Source organism: Balaenoptera musculus, chromosome 11 (genome assembly GCF_009873245.2).
Source record: "Balaenoptera musculus isolate JJ_BM4_2016_0621 chromosome 11, mBalMus1.pri.v3, whole genome shotgun sequence".
NCBI lineage: Eukaryota > Metazoa > Chordata > Mammalia > Artiodactyla > Balaenopteridae > Balaenoptera > Balaenoptera musculus.
In genome coordinates this window covers 97,794,762-97,815,712 of record NC_045795.1, presented here as the reverse complement: position 1 = coordinate 97,815,712, position 20,951 = coordinate 97,794,762, and the positions used below count along the sequence as shown (strand labels likewise).

General features: G+C 48.4%; 1 protein-coding gene across 2 annotated transcripts in view; it reads right to left on the bottom strand.

Moving 5' to 3' along the window:
- Positions 1-20,951, bottom strand: part of SLC6A11 (solute carrier family 6 member 11) — a 122,405-nt gene that overhangs the window by 52,381 nt on the left and 49,073 nt on the right. For both annotated transcript variants that reach the window (XR_005021860.1, XM_036869109.1), the window contains exon 6: positions 15,635-15,769. Coding sequence is in view for 1 of the 2 variants with exons in the window: in XM_036869109.1 (XP_036725004.1) it covers positions 15,635-15,769 (135 nt within the window). In the remaining variant the exon portion in view is untranslated. The remainder of the gene's footprint in view (positions 1-15,634; positions 15,770-20,951) is intronic.

The following is a 20,951-nucleotide window of genomic DNA, read 5'->3' as shown; positions in this document are numbered from 1 at the left end:
TCAGTTAGCTCTGCCTACATGTACAATGACAGCTAGCATAATAGCTTACATTAACATCTGTATCTGTTCTCTAAAGGCGTTTAAAAGCATATTCTGTGAGAACAAGATGGGTTAACAAGTTCATACGATGCAGCACCACAAAAATGCCTGAAGTTTTGGTCAAGAAAATAAAATTAAAGGCATATTCATCTCTTAAAGAAAATAGCAGCTAACATTTATTGAGCATTTACTATGTGGACACAATGCTATGCACACAGTGAATGAGCATTATCTCATTTAATCCTCACAACAACCTTTTTTACAGATGAGGAAATCAAGGCACAGAGAGGCTAAGTAATGTGCCCGCGGTTACACAGTTAAGTAAGCAGGTGAGCCATGAAATCCAAGCAGTCTGATGGGACCCCACACTGTACCTGCAGCTTTGGTTGAAAGCTCAAGAACAGGGATCTCTGTTGGGGGTGAATGGACTCTTTTTAAGAAAAAGATGCTAACGAAATACCTGCCCACAGATATTCATAGCAGCTTTATTCACAATGATCAAACTTGGAAGTACCCAAGATGTCCATCAATAGGTGAAAGGATAAACAAATTGTGCTTCATCCAGACAACAGAATATTATTCAGGGATAAAAAGAAAAGAGCTATCACGACACAAAAAGACATGCAGGAACCTTAAATGTATATTATTAAGTGAAAGAAGCCAATCTGAAAAGGTTACATAATGTACGGCATTCTGGAAAAGGCAAAACTATGGGAACAGTAAAGATCAGTGGTTGGCAGGGGTTTGGTGAGGAAGGAGGAGGGCTGACTAGGTAGAGCAAGTTTAAGGCAGTGAAACTGTCCTTCCTGTTTGATACCCTAATGCTGGATACATGACATGATGCATTTGTCAAAACCCACAGCCTGCGCAACACAAACAGTGCGCCCTAATGTAAACAATGGACTTATTTAGTAAATACTGCAATAATAATGTGTCAATACTGCCTCAACAATTTTAACAAATGTACCACAGAAATATAGGATGTTAACAATAGGGAAAAGTGGGACCAGAGGAGAGGAGATATATAGGAACTCTGTATTTTCTGCTTAATTTTTCTGTAAAGCTAAACCTGCTTTAAAAAAGTTTATTAATTGAAAAAGAACATGCTTAATATACAATATTTTATGTCTAACTTTGGGGAGGGGTGGCCAAAGACCCTCCCCCAATGAAAAAACTCCTGTCCTAGAATATATCGCTCATCCACCCCCTCCACCCCACTCCCACAGAGCCCAGCAGATGTCTGGCAAGAGTGGACACTTTGTACATTTCTGTTGATTCATTTTCAAAGCAAAGACCAGGCGCAACACCTGGCATACAGTATGTGTTCAGTGATACTTGCCGGATGAATAAACATAAGACTGGAATTCTAAAACATTGGCCTAAGAACCCCTGGAGACGGGCTTGCAGCTGTTCCTCTCCTGTGCTGTAGAGCTGGAGTCCTCACTCTCTGTGGCTCTCACCAGCCCCAGCTGTGGCCACTCCCGGTGACATCTCAAGGATAAAACCAGTGCCTGATTCATCCCTCATACTTCCACCCCATGGGCAGGACTTGCACACAGTAGGTGCATCCTGAATGTTTGCTGACATCGGTCTCTTTTCTCTATAGTGCCTCTTGGGCTTCTGCAAGTAGCTAGACAAACTCACACAATGGCACTAACTCCAGCCACACCTGCCCATACACCTGTGACATCACAGCTGGAGGGCTGCTTCTCATATCCTCTAGGACATGGCAAAGCTTCCCCTCTCCCCCAGAACAAGGTCATCTGGTACGTATCTCTGCTTCTTCCCTCTTCACCTCCAAACATACTCTATTTTCTCGCTCTTTCTATGCACCTGAAGAAGTTCCCCTGTGCTGTTTCATCTAATCTTACCACATCTACGAGGGGGCAGGAGGCGAGTAAAAGATGGGACCCTGCCTGCTAGAGGCTTATAAGAGAGGAAACTGAGTCTCAGAGAGAGTGAGTCACTTGCTCAAGGTCACACAGTGGGTGAGGGAGAGGCAGACACTCAAATGCAGCTCCGTTTGACTCTAAAGCTCTCTGAGGGCAAGCTCTGCTGAGCCTCTCTTGTCTGCATAATCTTCTGATGTTACAGCTTTGTTCATGCCAGTCAACCTCTTGCCCCGAAATGCTCAACAGCTCCCTACCGACCACTGGATGAAATCTTCAGCTCTCTGGGCTTGACACATGATGTTCCCAAATGGAGGGGTCTCAGTCTACTGTCTCAACCTTATTTCCTGTGATTCCCTGTCACAAAACCTATCCTGTAGCCACACTGAACTACTTACCATTTCCTTCATATATGTAGACTTTCTGGTCTTTGCTTATCTCCAGATAGCCTTCCCTTCCCCATCCTTCAAGGATAAAATGAAAGGCTACCTTTTTCATAAAATCTTCTCTGGGACATATAATTGGAAATAATTTTGTTCTCCTCTGTTAGCAGTCCTTCATCTAAACCACCATATGACATCCACCCACCCACTCACCCATCCACCCACCTACTCATCCAGTATTGACTGGGAGCCTAACATATGCTAGACTCTGTGCCAGGTGCCAGGGAGTCCACATTCTAATTGAGGAAGGCTAACAGTGAGGCTTCAACAAATGAACACGCGATTGCTTCAGAGAGCCATCAGCCCCATGAATAAAATAAAACAGGGGCTTGGTTAAAGTCACGGGGTTTAGTGGGGATGTTTGAGCTCAGCTGATCAGAGATGACTTTGGAGCGGAGACCTGTAGGGTGAGAGGGAGCTGGACATGGGAATATCTGATGGGGCAGTGGTCCAGACAGACAGGGTCTGTGGTAGGAAAGAGCCTGGGATGCCCAGGACCATGAGGGACACGGGACCAGGCCACGGAGGGCTCCTCAGCCTCGGCCATGGTGAGTAGTCTGGATTTTAATCCTAGTGCAAGGGGAAGCTGCTAGGGCTTGTAAGCAGGAGAGTCAGACTTCTGCTTCTGGTCCTGACTGAGTGACTGGTAAGGAATGGCCCTCCTGCCATAAGCAACTATCAGAGCAGACAAAAATATAACCATTTTCAGGCAGTAGATAACATGCAGGGCAAGACTGCTACCCCTGAGAGATGGGAAGATCCAAGAGCGGTGTGCTGAGCCCTCTGCCTGGGGACAAGAACTAGAGCCAAGCAGAACACACAGTCCCGTCAAGCTGAACAGGCAGGGCAAGAGAACAGGGCAGCTGAGATAGCTGGAATCTACAGTGTGGGGCACAGGAAAGGGGGAACCGTGCAGAGCGGATGCCCCAGGTGTCCATGTGGAGGTTCCCACGAGGCCGTGGCTGATGTAAACATCCAGGGTGAGACCAACAAGACTTCCCAGATAGCACTGCTTGGGGGTGAAAATGCAACAGAGACACTAGAGGCCAGACGCTGCCGGGGAAAAGAGCAGCGCCAGGGGATCGGGGCTCCCTCCCTGCCCGAGGAGACAGATCTGGTCAACACCAAGTACTCACCCTTGGTACCTGGCTGAGACACAGGAAGACCTTCCATTAGGGGGAAGAACCATGTCCTAAAGCAGGGTTTCTACACTGTGGCACTATGGACATTTGGGACCCGTAATTCTTTGTTGCAGGGGCTGTCCTGTGCATTGTAGAATGTTTAACAGCCTCCCTGGCCTCTACTCACTAGATGCCAGTAACCCCCCAAGTTGTAACAATCAATACTATTTGCAGACATTTCCAAGTGTCTCCTGGGAGGCAAAATTTCCCTGGTTGAGAACCATCACTCTAGAGTAATCACTACTCTAGCTCCATCCTAATAAAGCCTAAAGCCAAGCCCTGGCAAGATCTATAGGGGAGACAGAGTTCAGAATCCCATTAAGTCCTATCCAGTCCTATTAAATTAGAGGAGCCTGGGAAACAGCTTGGGATGTCCACAGATCCACACTAAAAAACAAAATTGAACCTATATAAGTTTAAGGTGATTAGCCAGTAACTGAACTACTTATTAAAATAAAAAAAACAACACTCTGCAGAGGAAGATAACAAAATCCAGAGTGTGTACAACATATTATTCACAATATTCAGTCAAAAACTACCAGACAAAACAAAACAAAAAACCAGAAAAACATGATCTATATCCTAAAAAATGTCAGATTTAGCAAAGACTGTCAAGTAGTTATTATAGATATATTCAAAGCATTAAAGGAAAATACATTTGAAGAACAACATCAGGAAGTTGCATGATCCAGGATTCCTTTTTCAGAGCTCCCTGGGTCTGCTGTGTGAGGAAGAGAGTGAGTAAGTGAGTAAGAGGCCCACCTTGGAGGATGGGGCCCATCTTGGAGGCTATTCTATTAGCCCAGAGGAGGCTGGCTTGTGCCTCAGTAGTTTCGGCTCCATTTAAATTAGTGTGTTCAACCCTGGTGGGTACTCTCAAAGTGGGGGACTGACAACTTAGAGCAGATGAGTCAAGAAAGAATAAGCAAGTGAAAGAATAAATGAATATCTCAACATTGGGACCCAGGTGAGTAGAAAACTGTCCCAAAGTAGAGGTGAGGGGCTTCCATGTCACAGGAGGGGCCAATCAGTGGCTGACCAGGTTACTACAGAGGGGATTCCTGCACTGGGCATCTCGGGTGGGAATCTCACCCAATGCTGAGATTCTAGGATTCCTGCAAAATAGTCACATAGGTCTGGGATGCTCAAAGACCCCAGAACCAGGACTGTCAGCCCAGTGCTGGGCAGAGAGAGAGTGAGCCCAGAAAAATCAGATATGGCAGAGAGTTTCAGCACTGAATCCTTTACATGGCTGAGTCAGACTCACCTGGGTTCAAGTGCTAGCTGTGTAAGCAAGATGCTAGTGCTTTAACCTCTTGGAGCCCTGACTCCTCATCTGAAAACATTTAGGTCATGGGTTTTAAAATTCTCAGGTCCTATAAGATAGGACTATTCCTCAGGCACAGAATCTAAGGACTTATCTTATTGGTCATCAGAATTTAAGGTACTTACATATAGCACTTAGCTCCTGAGTCTGGAACAGAATAATTTTCAACACCTGACTATTTGCTGATTGAGTGAATTGGGTAAATTAAATGACAAGTTTGTAAAGCACAGTAACTGACATAGAGTCAGCCACCAAGAAATGATAAGCAGTAACCAGTATCACTACTCTTACGGATACCTGAGCAGCTCTTCAACCACAACGACTGCAGATTAATAAGGTGCCGCTAAAACTGCTGAAAACTAAAAAGCACAAACCTTCACCTTGAGCAAACCTGTGGCTGGAAGAATTTAGTGGGCGCCCAGCGATGTACAGAATCTCACTGGCGTGTACAGGAATTCTGATTCTAACAGCAGGCAATTCTTAAGGAATTTCAAGCAGTAAAGAAAGAAACATTCACTGTCTTTAAGTGTACATGATGTTAGATCAATAACACATCTCTAATTCCAGAGGCGTTTACCTGATGACTGGAGGAGCACACCTGTGTCAGGTGAATTCCGACCACTGCACAGCCCTTCACCACTGACTTTATTGTTATTGTGTGTCTTTCCTAAGAGACTGCCATCTCCTTGAAGCTAAGAACAATGTGTGATCTGATTCTGCATCCCCCTGCTTGGTACTGAGAGGAAAACAAACCAGCATGGTGGAGCAGTGACCCTAACCCAGAATCAAATGTACCGAAAGGAGACCTTGGGGGATTTTCAGTCCCATGGCATGAGGTCTGCAACCCCCATGTCAGTGAGGTTTGTAATCTTTTCCAAAACACATCCAATGTCTCTAAGTCTATATCAATTTTGTAAATATTGGTTTGAACGTCCAACAGCCAAGAGGCCCATTTTCCCTTGGGTCCCTGTCTGGAATCAGAGTACACTGCCAACAGGTGGCAGCAATTCCATGGTCCCATCCCTGAGGTTCATCAGGTAGGGTTTTCTTTTATTTATTTATTTATTTATTTATTTTTATCATCTTTATTGGAGTATAATTGCTTTACAATGGTGTGTTAGTTTCTGCTTTATAACATAGTGAATCAGCTATACATTTACATATATCCCCATATCCCCTCCCTCTTGAGCCTCCCTCCCACCCTCCCTATCCCACCCCTCTAGGTGGTCACAAAGCACCAAGCTGATCTCCCTGTGCTATGCGGCCGCTTCCCACTAGTTATCTATTTTACATTTGGGAGTATATATAAGTCCATGCCACTCTCTCACTTCGTCCCAGCTGGGTAAGCAGGTAGGGTTTTAAACCGGGGTCTTGTTTCCCCTGATTTGTCCTCCTTTGGGGTGGGGAGGGGGAGAGATTTGGTGTTCTACGGGCTCTCACTGTGTGGGCATCCTTGGACCCCATCCCCAGGATCTGACACCTTAGCTGCAGGCTCCAGTTCCCTCCAGAGAGGAGGCTGACTTGGGGAACTTGTACACGCCCTGGGAAAGCAGACCCCACGACTTGGATCTGTGACAGGCTTTTCTATTCTTGCCCTGAAAACACACACTTGAAACACAACGAAGAGCGAGAGTGGCAGGAATCTGGGGCAGGGAAAATGTGATTTCCTGCAAGAGCCCCTCCGCTCCCTAAAGACTGAAAAGGCAGAAAATAAAAATTTGAGGGAAAAAAAAAATGGAGTGGAAGCACTTCACACTTCAGAGAGAACAGAGGGCTGACAGAGAAGACAAATAGATGTTTAGAAAGTTATAACAGACCACGGAATGCAAATTGCCAGGGGACAAAGGCAGCGAGTTGCTGTGTAGCTTCAAGGGCTTGATGAGAAACTTAATTTACTGGACCCATGATAAAAGCTCTCGGTTCTGAGTTCAAGGCCTCCCCTTTGGGCTGTGAGGCCTAGGCTTGCCCTGGCCAGCGCCAGTGGCGTGGCCACAGAACGAGGAACACTGCCGACTTCCCGGCGCCCTCCTATGTGCCGGGTGCCCAAACTGAAAACTAGAAGTGTGTTTGCATTCCCAGGCACACTGGCTTCACGGCTACTCTGTGCAGTAGATATTCATACCTGGACGGACAGGTGAGCGCCTTGAGCCCAGAGAAGTAAAGGGATGGGCTGAAGGCCACCCAGCAGCTCAAGGGCAGTACTGTCTCAAATTTCCTTCCCTCGACACCAGATACCACTGCACTGAAAACCCCTCTCTCTGGAGAGCAGACCCCCAACCACAATGTATGCTATGTCACCGTAATGCAAAGTCACACAGGCTCTGGCGGGAATCGTCCTTCCTTCACTCATTCAAAAACTATTTATTGAGTGCGTACTGTGGGGCAGGCACTGTTCTGGGGGCTGGAGTTCTACAGCGAACGAAGCAGATCGGTCACCTGCGCTCACTCACGGAGCCTACACTGTAGCGTGTGGAGGACAGTGATACACAATGAACGACGTCTGAATGTTGGCGAGTGTCAAGGAGAAACGAAAGCCGGGAAGGTGGGTGGAATGCGTGGAGGGTGGCAGGGCGCTGTTGTTTTAAACCAGGTGGTCGGGAAGCCCTCATGGACACTACCGCCTTTTAGACCTGGAAACAACTTCCATGGCTCTCTCGACCCCGCGTTTTCCTGTGAGGAAGGTGTTCTCCCAGCTCCCAGGCTCCCACCACTTAGCTCTTTACCTACTTTCGCTTTCTGGAGTTCTCTCTCCTGCTTCACTAGCTGGGAGACAGGAAGAGGCGGCTGTTGTGAACGCTCCCTGACCCGGCCCGACAATCAGTTTTGATGGAGAATCCCTGCCACACGAGCCCAGAGGGGCCAGAAGCGTCCCTCAAAGGGAATTTTCCGTTGTCCAAGGCCCCGCGGAGCAGGGGTCCAGAGCTTTGCACCAGTCAGGCCCCCTGTGTTCCTTTGTAAATGTAAATGACACAGCAAATAGGCGTGTCTGAGCCCCTTGTAAGCAGGAGGGAAGGGGAGCTGGGCCCGGACCTGGAATTAATGGAGATGCTGGATCCTGGGGAGGCTGCAGGGCTGCATCTGAGCTCCTCATCATTCTGGTCGGGATGCCGGGAGAAGAGCATCCTATGGGGCGGGAAGGCACCCTGGGGACCATCTTTCTCCTGTGGGTCACTGCCTCCCCTCCCCCTGATGACCTGCATGGGCACCACCCCTCCCACCCCAGGCCCCAGACTTCAGGGAACCCCCAACATGTCTGCAGAGAAGTGAAGCTCTGATGGTAATGTGCAGCCCCCCAGTTATCACTGGAGCCCCAGGACAGGGCCGGTGCCTCAGGCTGCAGGAGAGACCAGGAGACTTGGGGGTTCTAACGCGTGCAGCCTCAGCCATCAGCACCCCCCGCCCCTGAGGCCCCCACCAAGTAAGCCTCTGGAAGGCATGAGAGGGAAAGGCATGGCAAGGGTGCAGCCGCTTCCCATCCCCTTGGATGTATGTATAAAAGGCTGAATCATTCGCTGGCTTTGGCGCAAGGATGGTTATCAGTAACACGCTGCCACATTCTTCTCAACTGACTGGAAGGAAGGACGGGAAGCTGTGATCTCGCCCAGTCCCTCTCCCCTCTTCTTACAGGGAGAGGAACTCAGGCGAGGAGGGGTGACTCTGCCCTCTTACGCCAGACTGTGGGCCCCCTGCGGGGAAGGGGGGGTCTTACTCATTCTACACACTGATGTCCGGCACATAGATTCATGCAACGAGCACCTGGAATAACGTAAGGTGCAGCTTTGCCAGGCTCTGGTGACAGATGAGTGGTACACAGGACTATCGGGATGCCTGTCCTCGTGGGGTCTGCAGATCAGGAAGGACTCCCAACCAAGCGCTCACTTCACCCCCTGCTGACCCCTCAGTGCACCTGAGGTCACTGACCACCCCCCACTCCCCAGGGACCGGATGGAGCAGCCCAGGGGACCAATGACCTCCCTGTGGCTCACCTGCCCCCATCACCTCTCCTTCCCTGCTCTCCACCCAGGTGGCTCCAGAATCAACCCTTGAGTCCCTCACAGCCTGAACACTGCAACTTCTAGATCATCCCCACGAAACAAGTGTGTTCACACTCCGAGAGCAGCCAAACAACTAGACCGAGTGACACTTTCCAGGAACTTTCCTTCTTGGTGCAATTTGAAGTACAAATGGGAAACTAACTTAAGATGATTATTCAGAAAAAAAAAAATCAGGACTTGCTAAAAGGCGAGCACTACCAAGAGACACAAGACCGAGGCTTTTACTGACCTCCTGATAAAATATTTCCAGCCAGCAGCTCTCCGACCAACTTTCTCTAACTGTGAGAGCTGGCCTCTTGTGTTGAGCGGGAGCATGTGGCCACCTAAAGTCCTAATGCTACCCAGATGTCCCTCCAGCCCCGGTTGTGGCCCAGACTTCAGCCAACCATCTTTCACTTGCACTATTTTTGCCATGTCCATGTTTGTTCTAATATTTATTTAATACTGCCTTACTAACACAACACTGTAAAGCAATTATGCTCCAATAAAGATGTTAAAAAAAAAGAATATAAGATAATAAACATAATTTGCAAAATAAAAAAAATTAACCTTGTTTATTTTATCATGCATATATATACACACACACACACATATATATATATATTTTTTTACCAGTCATTATTTGATGGATATTTATTTCCAATGTTTCCTATGATAAACTCTTTTTTTTTTTTTTTAAGCAAACCTCTATGTGCATGCCTCCTTATGCACACGCATAAGGTATGTTCTGGGCGGCAACCTATGCTCACTTCTGGTTTTCAAAGTTCTTGCCAAATTACCCTTCAGAGTATGTGTGTGAGGTTGTGGGGAGGGGTGTCACGTATATACATGTGAGTGTGTACACTGTCGGGCCTCTGTATTCACGGGTTCCACATCCTCGGATTCAACCAACTGCAGATGGAAAATACTACATGGTCTGTGGTTGGTTCAATCTGCAGATGCAGAACCTGTGGATATGGAGGGCCAACAGTAAGGAACTTGAGGATTTGTGGATTTTAGTATCTTCAGAAGACTGGCTCCAGGACTTGACACAGAAACCAAAATCTGCAGATGCTCAAGTCCCGTAGTCGGCCCTCTGTATCGGGGGCTCTGCATCCGGGGATTCAACCAACCACACATTGTACTGTAGCATTTACTGAAAAAAAAAAAAAAAAATCCATGTATAAGTGGACCCACACAGTTCAAACCCGTGTTGTTCAAGGGTCAACTCTGTGTGTGTGTGTGTGTATTTTGATTTGGTTGATATCCCAGATTTTTTTCTAATGCACATTAAAATAAGTACATAACTATAAAAGGAAAAGAATATTCCTCCACGGCTGGGTCATCATCCTAGACCTTCATGGTCATCTGATGGGGCAGGCAAGTACAGCCTGGGATCCTCATTCTAGAGAAGAGGGGACTCGCCCAGAGAGGGGAGGAACCTTGCTTGAGGCCACATCTCCAATAACGGGAGAGTAGGAATCAAAACCAGTGGCCTCTGCTTCTTCATGGTCTGGAATATGTACAAATGGGAACAGTTGTAACTGGGTGGTGTGGACCTGTTTTCTTCTTAAGACGTCGCCTCCCTTCATTTAGGAGTTGTCCTTCCCAGAACCCAGGAACCCTGGGCTCTAAGTCTTCACTGGGTTGCTAAGCTGCTGTGTGGCCACAGGCAAGTGGCTCAGCCTCTCTGACCTGGATCTCTCTATCTGTCGAGTAGACATTCCAGCTGGGGCACTGCGATTCTACTGACCTGCTCAGATGCTGCCCTCCCTCCCCACAAGGAGACAAGCTTTGCGCGATGCACCAGCCTCCAAAGTTTGAGGAGCCATCAGAACCCTTATGCAGGCTCATCATGACTGTACACTCCACTGCCTGCCTTTCAGCCCCCAGAGCAGATCAAGAGCAGATTCAGGGCTGCTCCCACCTCCCCTTCCAGCCACGCTGAGCCCTTCCTGCAACACACCCCAGCTTCCAAAAAACACTAGCTACCTGGAGTTTTGTTTTCCTTTCCCTTTGGGGTGACTATCCACATCTCTGTCCCAGACAATCAGCTATGACTATTGCTTTTTGGTGGAGACACACACAAACGTATCCATTTTCTGGCCATTACTGAGAGAGAAACAAAAAACGTTACAGCTCACAGATCTGGTGAGCTGGAGGTTTTTAGACTTCTTGCTAAAGCAACAAAATCTTTCTTTAAAAACCAAAATAGCTCTGGCTCTTATATTCATTCAGCAAACATTTACTGAGCTATTATGTACCAGGCACTGAGCTATCCAGGGCCTAGGGACACAGTGGTGGGCAAGGCAGATACAGACCCAGCTTCCAAGGTGCCTTCTTAGAGACGCCCTTCCTGGCCACCTGTTGGGAATCACAGCCCTTTTCCCCAGCACTCTTTCCCCACGTCCATACTTTGTCTCCATGGTTCTTGCCACCATCTAATGGATGGCATCTTTTACTTGATTTTGTTTACTGCCTTCTTCCCCAACCAGAATATAAATTCCATGGGGCGGGGATCACTGTTTTGTCCACTGTCTAATTCCATATGCCTAATACCTATAATAATCTCTGACACAAAGTAGGCACTCAGTAAATATCTGTTGCAAATAAATGGAAAATAAATAAATCATACAGGTCATACATATATATGACATATATATGTGATTATTTCACTGCAAACATGATAAGTGCTTTGGAAAGTCAGTCCAGGGGTGCATGGTTGGCAGTTGGGACAGACTTGCCTGACCAAATAATGTTTAAACTGAATCCTAAAGGGTGACTGCATATTGTTCAGGCAAGGTGGGGAAGGAGGGTCTCGGGGAGAAAGAGTGTTCCCAGTGGAGAAACAGCATGTGCGAAGGTCCTGGGGCAGAAAGGAGCCCAAAATCTGGAATTCTAAGGTCTGGAATGATAGAGGAGGAGAGTGATGGGGGATGCAGCAAGGAGGCAGCTCACAGAGGACCTTAGAGGCCCCTCCACTTGGATCTTATTCCAAAGACCACAGGGAACCTCAGAATGGATTTAAACAAAGAGGTGCCCATCAGATTTATATTTCAAAAAGATCACTCTGCTGCTGGGTAGGGAGTAGCCTAGAGGGGTTAAGAGCCACTTCTGGAAGACCAGTTAGGAGGCTTCTGTAGTTGTCAAATGGGAGATGGTGGTGGCCTGAATGAGGCTGGTGGCAGTAGAGGCAGAGGGCAACAAGGATGGAGTGGGGGGATCAGGTCGGGGTCGGAGCCCATCAACCCTCCCCTCACAGGTATCTGAAGGTTCTTCAACTCAGTGGTCAGCAGACTTTCTCTAGAAAAGGCCAAACAGTAAATATTTAATGTTTTGCAGGTGTGCAGGAAAGCGTTACCATAGCAGGCCTGATGCTGCTCTCCAGGAGGCATGGCTTGCCCTGGTGTCGGGGAGCTCTGCTACGACATTCCCTATGATGCCAAGTGATGCGGTTGTCCATATGCCTGGGGCACTCGATTCTGCTGGACCAGCGTGCCTGGACTGTCCATACAAGCAATGCCATTTGCAGTGAACGCCTGCTTTCCTGCTGGGGGTCTGGAATCCAGAGGACTGTGATCGATCATGCACTTAATAAAATGCCCCCGTTAAAAACCCGGACTCCAAGTCCGGAGCAGTCTCCTCTGGGCAGAAGTGCTGCGCACGTGCTGCCGCATTTCGATACCGGAAGAAGGAGGACGCCCTGTGCAGCCTCCCCCGGCAGGAAGGGGAGAGACCGCTCTACGCCTGGTGTGGGTTCCTCCAGACTCTGCCTGATGTGTCTTTTTCTCCCACTGATGATGGAAATAAACCAAATCCAAGAGAATAACTTCTTCTACGTCTTGCAAGCCCTTCTAATAAATCACCGAATGTGGGGTGGTGATGGGGGGAGGTCTTGGAACCCTTGATACAGGGGGTCATATGGTTTCTGCCTCAACTACCCAGTTCTGCCTTTGAGTTATGCCTTTGAAGAGCCACAGACAATATGTTAAAAAAAAAAAATAACATGGCCATGTTCCAATAAGACCTTATTTATAAAAATGGGCAGAGAGGGCTTCCCTGGTGGCGCAGTGGTTGAGAATCTGCCTGCCAATGCAGGGGACATGGGTTCGAGCCCTGGTCTGGGAAGATCCCACATGCCGCAGAGCGACTAGGCCCATGAGCCACAATTGCTGAGCCTGCGTGTCTGGAGCCTATGCTCCGCAACAAGAGAGGCCACGACAGTGAGAGGCCCGCGCACCACGATGAAGAGTGGCCCCCGCTTGCCGCAACTAGAAAAAGCCCTCGTACGGAAACGAAGACCCAACACAGCCATAAATAAATAAATTAATTAAAAAAAAAAAATGGGCAGAGGGCTGAGTTTGGCGTGCAGGTCATAGTTTGCCGACTCATGCTCATGGAAAACTCAGGGCTCTCCAAATCTACTTTGAAAACCATTGACTGAATTCACCCTTTCATGTCATCAGCGGGGAGCTGAGGCCAAGAAGGAGAAAGAGAGAAGGAACTTGTCGAAGGTCACTCAGGACCAGTGGCAGAACCAGAGGAAGAATCCATGTCCTGACTCCCAGCCCTGTGTGCTTTCCACCCCTCCAAGCAGCCGCTCCCTAGAACAGCCTTGCAGATACGTCCTGGCCTGGGACCCAGAGGCCTAAAGGAAAGATCCGGTAGGAAACTGGGATGATTAGGGCAGGTGGTCTGAATGGTGAACCGCCTGGCCTCACTTCTGTTCTGCGTGTGGAGGTGGGTGTGTCTGTGTGTGCACACGTGTCTATGTGTAGGGCTCCAACGTTGTAGGTATCAGTTGGGTTTTTGCAAACTTTTCTGATCATCAGAATGGCCTCTGAAGCTTCTTAATAATACAGATGCCCAGGTGCCATCTCAGCCCCCTGAGAAAACGCATTTCAGCACGTGCCAAGGTGTTCTGAGGGTCAGCCAGATGTGGAAACTCTGGGAGATGCTCGGACTGGCCAGCCCTGAGGACCAGGAGAAGGAAGCCGGTGGGCAGAGCAGAGAACAGGACGGCCATCCTGGATCAAGGCAGAATTTGTGGACCTAACAAAAATGTACAGACCGGTGGGCTTCCCTGGTGGCGCAGTGGTTGAGAATCTGCCTGCCAATGCAGGGGACACGGGTTCGAGCCCTGGTCTGGGAAGATCCCACGTGCCACAGAGCAACTAGGCCCGTGAGCCACAATTACTGAGCCTGCGCGTCTGGAGCCTGTGCTCCGCAACAAGAGAGGCCGCGATAGTGAGAGGCCCGCGCACCGCGATGAAGAGTGGCCCCCGCTTGCCGCAACTGGAGAAAGCCCTCGCACAGAAACGAAGACCCAACACAGCCATAAATAAATAAATAAATAAATAAAATTTAAAAAGAATCCACCTTTCAATGCAGGGGACACGGGTTCAAGCCCTGGTCCAGGAAAAAAAAAAAAAATGTACAGACCGGTGATTTTGGAAATCTGTTTTCCAAAACTGCTTCTTCAACTGAGCCTTTGGCATCAGAGGTTGGAGTCAGTGAAGCCAACCGTCAGGAGCTAATTTCCTTCTTCCTAGGAATTCTGCTTGCAACTCAGGCTGCTGCTGTTGGGGCCTAAGCCTCGGGGCCCTCACGGCGGGGCAAACTGAGACAGAAACGAGCACACGGGTCCAGCCACCGTCCACTTTAACCCACCGTAATGAGCTACACCTGAGCTGCGCGAACCAGCACTCCTCACACCCCCATTCTCCTAATAGGGGGCAGCCGCAAGCCAGAGACGGAAGACTTGACATCTCTTGCAAGCCTCGTGATCAGCTGAAGGCAGATTCCACGCTCTACTGCACGATCTGTGTTTGTTTTCATAGAAAAACGAGTGCCTCTTCACCCACTAAGATATCTGTTGAGTATGTTATTTCACACATTGGAATTGCCAGGGGGCCTTTAAAAGATACTGAGACCTGAGACCCACCCCCAGAGAGTTTGTTTTAAATGGTTTGGGTTGTGCTCTGGGTGGGAATCAGGATTTTCAAAAGCTCCCCAGGAGTTTCTAACAAGTAGTGGAGGTTGAGAAGACATGGGCCCCTAAGATGCTGGGTTCATCTCTTGTCTAACACGCCCCCCAGGCACACCACCCCTACCCACCTGGAGAGGCTTCGGCATAAACAGTTCTACCCAGAATTCAGAACGGCTGACGCCTTTCCAAAGACAACTGACAGCTTAGCCAGGTCACCAGTTATTTTGTTTCTGTGACCTACCCCCGCAAAGAAAATCAGCAACAAAGACCCAGTTTCTCTCAGAGAAGCACGCCTGCAGAGATCTGTGTTCTTAGGTGGAGAAAATTGTGTATTTTTATTTTAAATGACCTCTAACTGAAATTTAGCATTTCCTTCAATTACAAAGGCAGGCAACAGACCACAGTACTGTAATGGGTAGAAATCCCAGATATTTTCATATCACGGTACAGAGTTCTCCAAATATCACGTATGCTCACCGCTGCTTTGAAATCATGGAAATTATTCACCTCATGCTGGATCTTGCTACATTACCATGTCATAAATCTGTCTTTTTTTTTCATGTTTTGGTGATTGTATTTCAATGTACTTGATTCCCTGTGCATGTAATTTATGCATTGAAAAGTATTATTCTGAGAAGGGGCCACAGACTTCCCTCAATGGGTTGTTGAGTCTCCGTGTAGAAGGCTTCCCGGAGGTGGAGGGCGGCTGTGCACGGAGCCAGCGACTCTTACCTGTGGGTCGGAGAGCCGGGAGAGGTCGGGGTATAGGTAGAACTTGATGCCTTCGGAGGCCCCGGGCAGCGTGACCCCCCGGATTAGCAGGATCAGGAGCATGACGTAGGGGAACGTCGCGGTGACATACACCACCTGCCAGGAGAGGAGAGGAGAGAATCAAGAAGGAGTGACGGTGGCAGGCAACGTGGCAGGCCCCTAGCTTCTGGCTGGCAGCAAAGGGCCACCCAGCGCAGCAGTAAGAAGTGAGCCCTGACACAGCCTGTTCTCGCACCCACCCCCTCAAGGCTGGGTCTTGCAGTGAGCATCTACTGAGAGCCCACAGCGGTGCTGTATCAGTGCTTTCCAATCTCTTTTTGACCAGAACGGAAGAAAGAAATACATACGATATCACAACTCATACACACATAGAGCTGAAACAGGAAGTCTCACAAACTCATGCTCATCTCACATGTGTGATGCACTCTAATATTTTCTATCATACTGTGTCATTTTTTAAAAACTGGTCATGACCCTTTAAATTCATGTCACAATTCACTAATGGGTCAAGACCCACATTTTTGAACATCACTGCTCTTAATGAAAATCAAGTTTTCATAGCCAAAGATGGAGAGGAGAGGAGAGGAGAGGATAAAACAGAAAAGGGAATGGGAGAGGGAGAGGAGGGTGGGGAGCTGCTTAGGGTGGGAAAGACCCAGTGTTTTCCTGGAATCATTTCGGCTTGGTCTGCTTGGAAGCAAGCGATTGGACCCAATGAACCTGGAGACCCTTGCAGCCCATGGATTCTGTGCAAGAATCAAGGCAGTGAAAGAAACGAAATCTTCCCTAAGCTTCCTTGAACAAGAGCTGCATAGAAGGAAACAGCAACACCTTGACAGACCACAGGAGTTCCTGTTCTACCTGAGGTGCCCTCAGGACTCAGTGTCCCCTCTTGGTCTTATTTTTTCTCCCTCGTCACATCCTCTCCTCCAATCACTTCATTCCTCCATCTATTTAGAGCAGCAACTTGTTAATATTTGGGGGCCACAGACACTTCTGAGGATCTGATGACAGTTATGGACCCTCTCCCCCTTTCCCCCAAATGTGCACTTTCACAGATATGTGCACCAGCTTTTGGATGGTCCAGAGGCTCAGATTCCTCAAGTAAAGAACCTGTGCTCTAGGACCTAAGATCTTAATCCCTCCATCACTCTGGAGCCTCTCACCCCTTTGCAATGCACCGTTTCTTTCACTGGTGGCTCAGGCCTTCACTCCACTCATTTATTTATTTACTCACTCATTCACTCACACACCCTAAGCACTCCTATGTACCGAGCACTGAGCTAGACTCCTGAATGAATGGGAGTCACAGGATGAAAGTTTCTGTTTCAAGAGGCTTCCCCACTGACAGAAAAGACAGGCGTGTATGTAGGTAGATAACTAATGCACTGTGTAATCGGGGGAACGCAAAGGATGGTGGAGCACAGAGAAGGGAGTAGCTAATCTCAGGGGTAGTCAGAGAGGGCTTCTCCAAGGAGGTGATCCAGGTGTTGTCCCGTAAAGGATGAATAGGAGTTCAGGACATGGGAAATGGAGATGGAAGGAAGAAGGAACAAATAAAATCCTACTATATGCTGCGCACTTTACACATGACAATAGAAGTTGCTATGTTTTACTCATCACTTCCACACACCAGGCATTCATTCTTCAGATAGTTATGATTATCGTCTTTTTAGATATGAGGAATGTCAGAGAGGTCACTGCTAACTCACCTAAGATGGCCCAGCTAAGGAATGGCAGATGTGGGATTCACAAGGAGGCCTGTCTGACTTCAAGGTCATGCAATCAACCATGAGGCTGTATATGTGACTCCCACAACAGCAATGCAAATTCAGTGTTATTTTCCCCATTTTTAGAGATGTGACTCTCAGAGAAGTTAAGTCATTTGGTTGGTAAGTGACAAAGCAGGGATTTAAACTCAGTCCTGAACAATAGGAAATAAGAACCAGCAGGGGGAGGTGTCCATGGGTCCTGCCAACACAACCTGGAAGGCTGGATGATCTCATCCAGACACTGTCCCTCACCTACCATGATGGCACCCACCTCAGGCCACCCACAACTCTGCCCCACAAATTTCGATGTCCATGTTCCCAGATCAACCACTGGCTCAATCGACAAGGCATATAATCAATACAAACAATTTCTTGCTGTCACATATATTGTAATCCAAAGAAGTTGAAAGCAGGTGAAATATATAACGACAGACCAGTAGAGGATACTAGTAATAATAATAATAATAATAATAATAATAAATTAGAGACCAGTAAGCAGTAAATGTTGATGGTTCCTGCCCAGAGAGCTAATTAAGAGTGCTATAAAATCTCCACTTCCCTTAGCTTTGTAGGCACAATCTATCATACATCTTCAGCATTTCACACAAATGCTTGATTCTCCTCCTTCAAAATGAACCCCCCTAATCAACCAGCTTATGTCTATGAAGCTGGGAAGGCTAAAATCTATTGCTTTCATCGTATAATTTCCACTTTTGTCTCTGTTGTACGGCAGAAGATTAATTATCCAAAATGCCCAGGACCTGATTAATGATATTGCTGGAGCTTAACCCCCAATGCTCACAAAATTTAGGGAAAAGAATGTTATCCTGTAAAACATAAGAACAAACGAAAATCACAGACATTTGGCCTTCATCTGTGGGACCATCTTGATGTGACTAAACGTGCTGGCTGTGCTCTGTCTGGTCTGTGGTGAGTGGACTGGGCCACCGGTGTGTCATTAGGGGTCATTTATAACCTGGCCACACGCACCCTGCCATGCCCCTGGCAGTACATAAAGCAGACTGCTCCTCAGTCAGCACATGGGCAGGATTTATTAAGTGGCTGATGATTATTCTGAAGCAATTCCAATGTTCAGAGTTCTAAATGGATGCTCTGCTTCTATCTGACATTTAGGAGAACTCCACTCTCTCCACTGGCACCCACACCCTCTTTTTTACACTCGTTTTGTAAAGCCCTAAGGGAAATAAAATATTCAGGTAAATTGCCCAAAGGCCACAGTGCGGACAACGAGTCAGGCTGCCAAAATGAAACCACTGGCTGTCAGGCGTTAGCTAGAACAATCCCTTTGTAAGCTGATGTTTGAGAGCCTGGAGCCAGGGTACAAAAGGTGGTTCAGGAGGATCATTATGTAATGCACGCAAGTGGACAGCAGTATGAAAATTGAGATGCATTGCTGGCCCAGCTCTCCTACAAGCCCCTTGCAATCTGTCTCTACCCTCAGCCATCCCAGACACGTGCATATCACCTTTGATTTTTCCCGAGGGCAGCTGTAGACTGTCCAAACAATACAGATCTTGTTATCGAGAACTTGCACGTAAATGGTACACCTGCTGCCACATCCCTCCTGTGCCCATGCCAGACATCACTAATTGATCATGATACCCTGCAGCGAAGCCTGGATGTGGCCCCAGAACCCTCCGCATGGGACTCCAGGCAGCCCCATCATCAGCTGGGAAGAACCTGCTATCTGCTCCCCTTGCTCTAGTCCATTTTTCACTCATGCCTTCACCATCCGCTGCAGGTCCTTAGTCCCGGCCCTCAGAAGGGTGAGACCAGGTGTTGTGCTCAAGGAAAGAACTGCTGGATGTGTGCACACGGATGAGGTGCCTAGGGTCATGAACCCACCACAGCAGCGTGAAACCAGGAAAGGAGGCTAGAGAGACAGGTTGGAGGGTCTCCAGGAAGGGCTCTGGCCTTCTCCTGGCCGTGACAGCGGGGTTGGAGCTGGGTCTCCAAGGCTAAGCAGGAACAGGAGAGGTGAGTCAGGCGGGGAAGGTATGGAACCAGCCAAAGATGTGGAAATGAGAACAGATCTGGTCCCCTGGGATGTCTAGGCACCTCCAGGTTGTCCTGCGGGTGCTCAGGCTGCAGTCAGCCTCACCGAGGCTGCCCTCACATACCAGCAGTAGCGTCAAGTCCTGCCAACTTGATCTCCAACTATATTCTGACATTACACCCTGCCTTCATCCTCATCGTCAGGGCCCTTCATCACCTTTCTTCTCAGTCATGTGACAGCCCCATTCCGGAGCCCAGGTTTTAAAAATAAGAATCTGGCCTGTGTCTTCCTGCTCCTCTGAGCCCACCTCCCAGTCTCTCACTCAGGGTTGTGGGATACAGAGCGAAGGGCTGGGCTTCACGTCAGGGACCCTGTGCTCCAACCCTGGCGCTGCCCCCACTTGCTGTGCAACTCCATCAGTCTCCACCCCTCCCCCAACCACTCCGCACTCGGCTGTGCCAGGTTCCTCGCCGCTGGGGCGCATGCCAGGCCTCCTTCAGGCCTCCCTGCCTTTTCATGCCTCCCTTTGTCCGAACGTCCATCCCCAGCTCCTGGGCCACCCAAGGCGTTAGTCCTGGGTACGCCTGAATCCTCACAGGGCTGAGGACTCCTCAAAGTCAGGGGCCCTGCCTTCCAGCTGCGATATCGTCCAATCTACTGTCCACGTCAGGCAGGGAGGCCCCCGGTGGTGGGTTTGAAGTACCTCAGTCTTATGTCAGGAGCTGACCTCTTCACTATAAACCACTCCTGTCTGCCACGTCCTCCCTGACCCTCACCCCACATCCATTCCCCCAGTCACGCCAGCATCTGCCCAGCACTGTAGCTGTTCTCTGTCAGCTCTTTTATTGTCTTGCAAGTTTAAGATTTCTAAAATGTAAGTTCCACAGAAAAAGGGAGTTGGGCCTTTTACATTCCCTGCTGTATCCACAGTGCCCAGACTGGCATAAGGTACATATAATGTGCTCAATAAATATTTGTTAGAGAAACAAATCAGTAGTCTGACATCTGGACCCCGAGGTTAGGAATGCAGGTCTTCAGAATAGCTCTTGTGCTTTGTCCATTTGAAATGCTAGAACCACATAAAATGGGGTTCAGAAAATTGCATTAGATTTTAGGGAGTGTTCGTAAATAAGGAAACCACAGGAGATGTGGCTTTAAAAGACAGACCAGTCCAATGATGGAGGGCAAGGAAGTTCAGGTGCAAAGTTCAGTTTCAAGATGTCTGAGGCCCTAGGATCTGTCTGGAAGAGAGCCAAGCAGGGCTCAGGCATTATGCTAAATTATGCAGGGTCTGGTTACGGGCATAATAAGGTCACTGACAAGGTACCATCAAGCCTGGCTCTTCCTGGCCACTGCCAGAGGTGGTTTGGACCCAGAGAGGTGGGTGTGGGGGAAGGAGGGTCTCAGCTGTCAGATCTCTCAGGCCTCTGAAAGGAGACTCCTGACCAAAGCACACCCTTTGGTTCAGAAAGAGGTTGTGTTGGTTTTT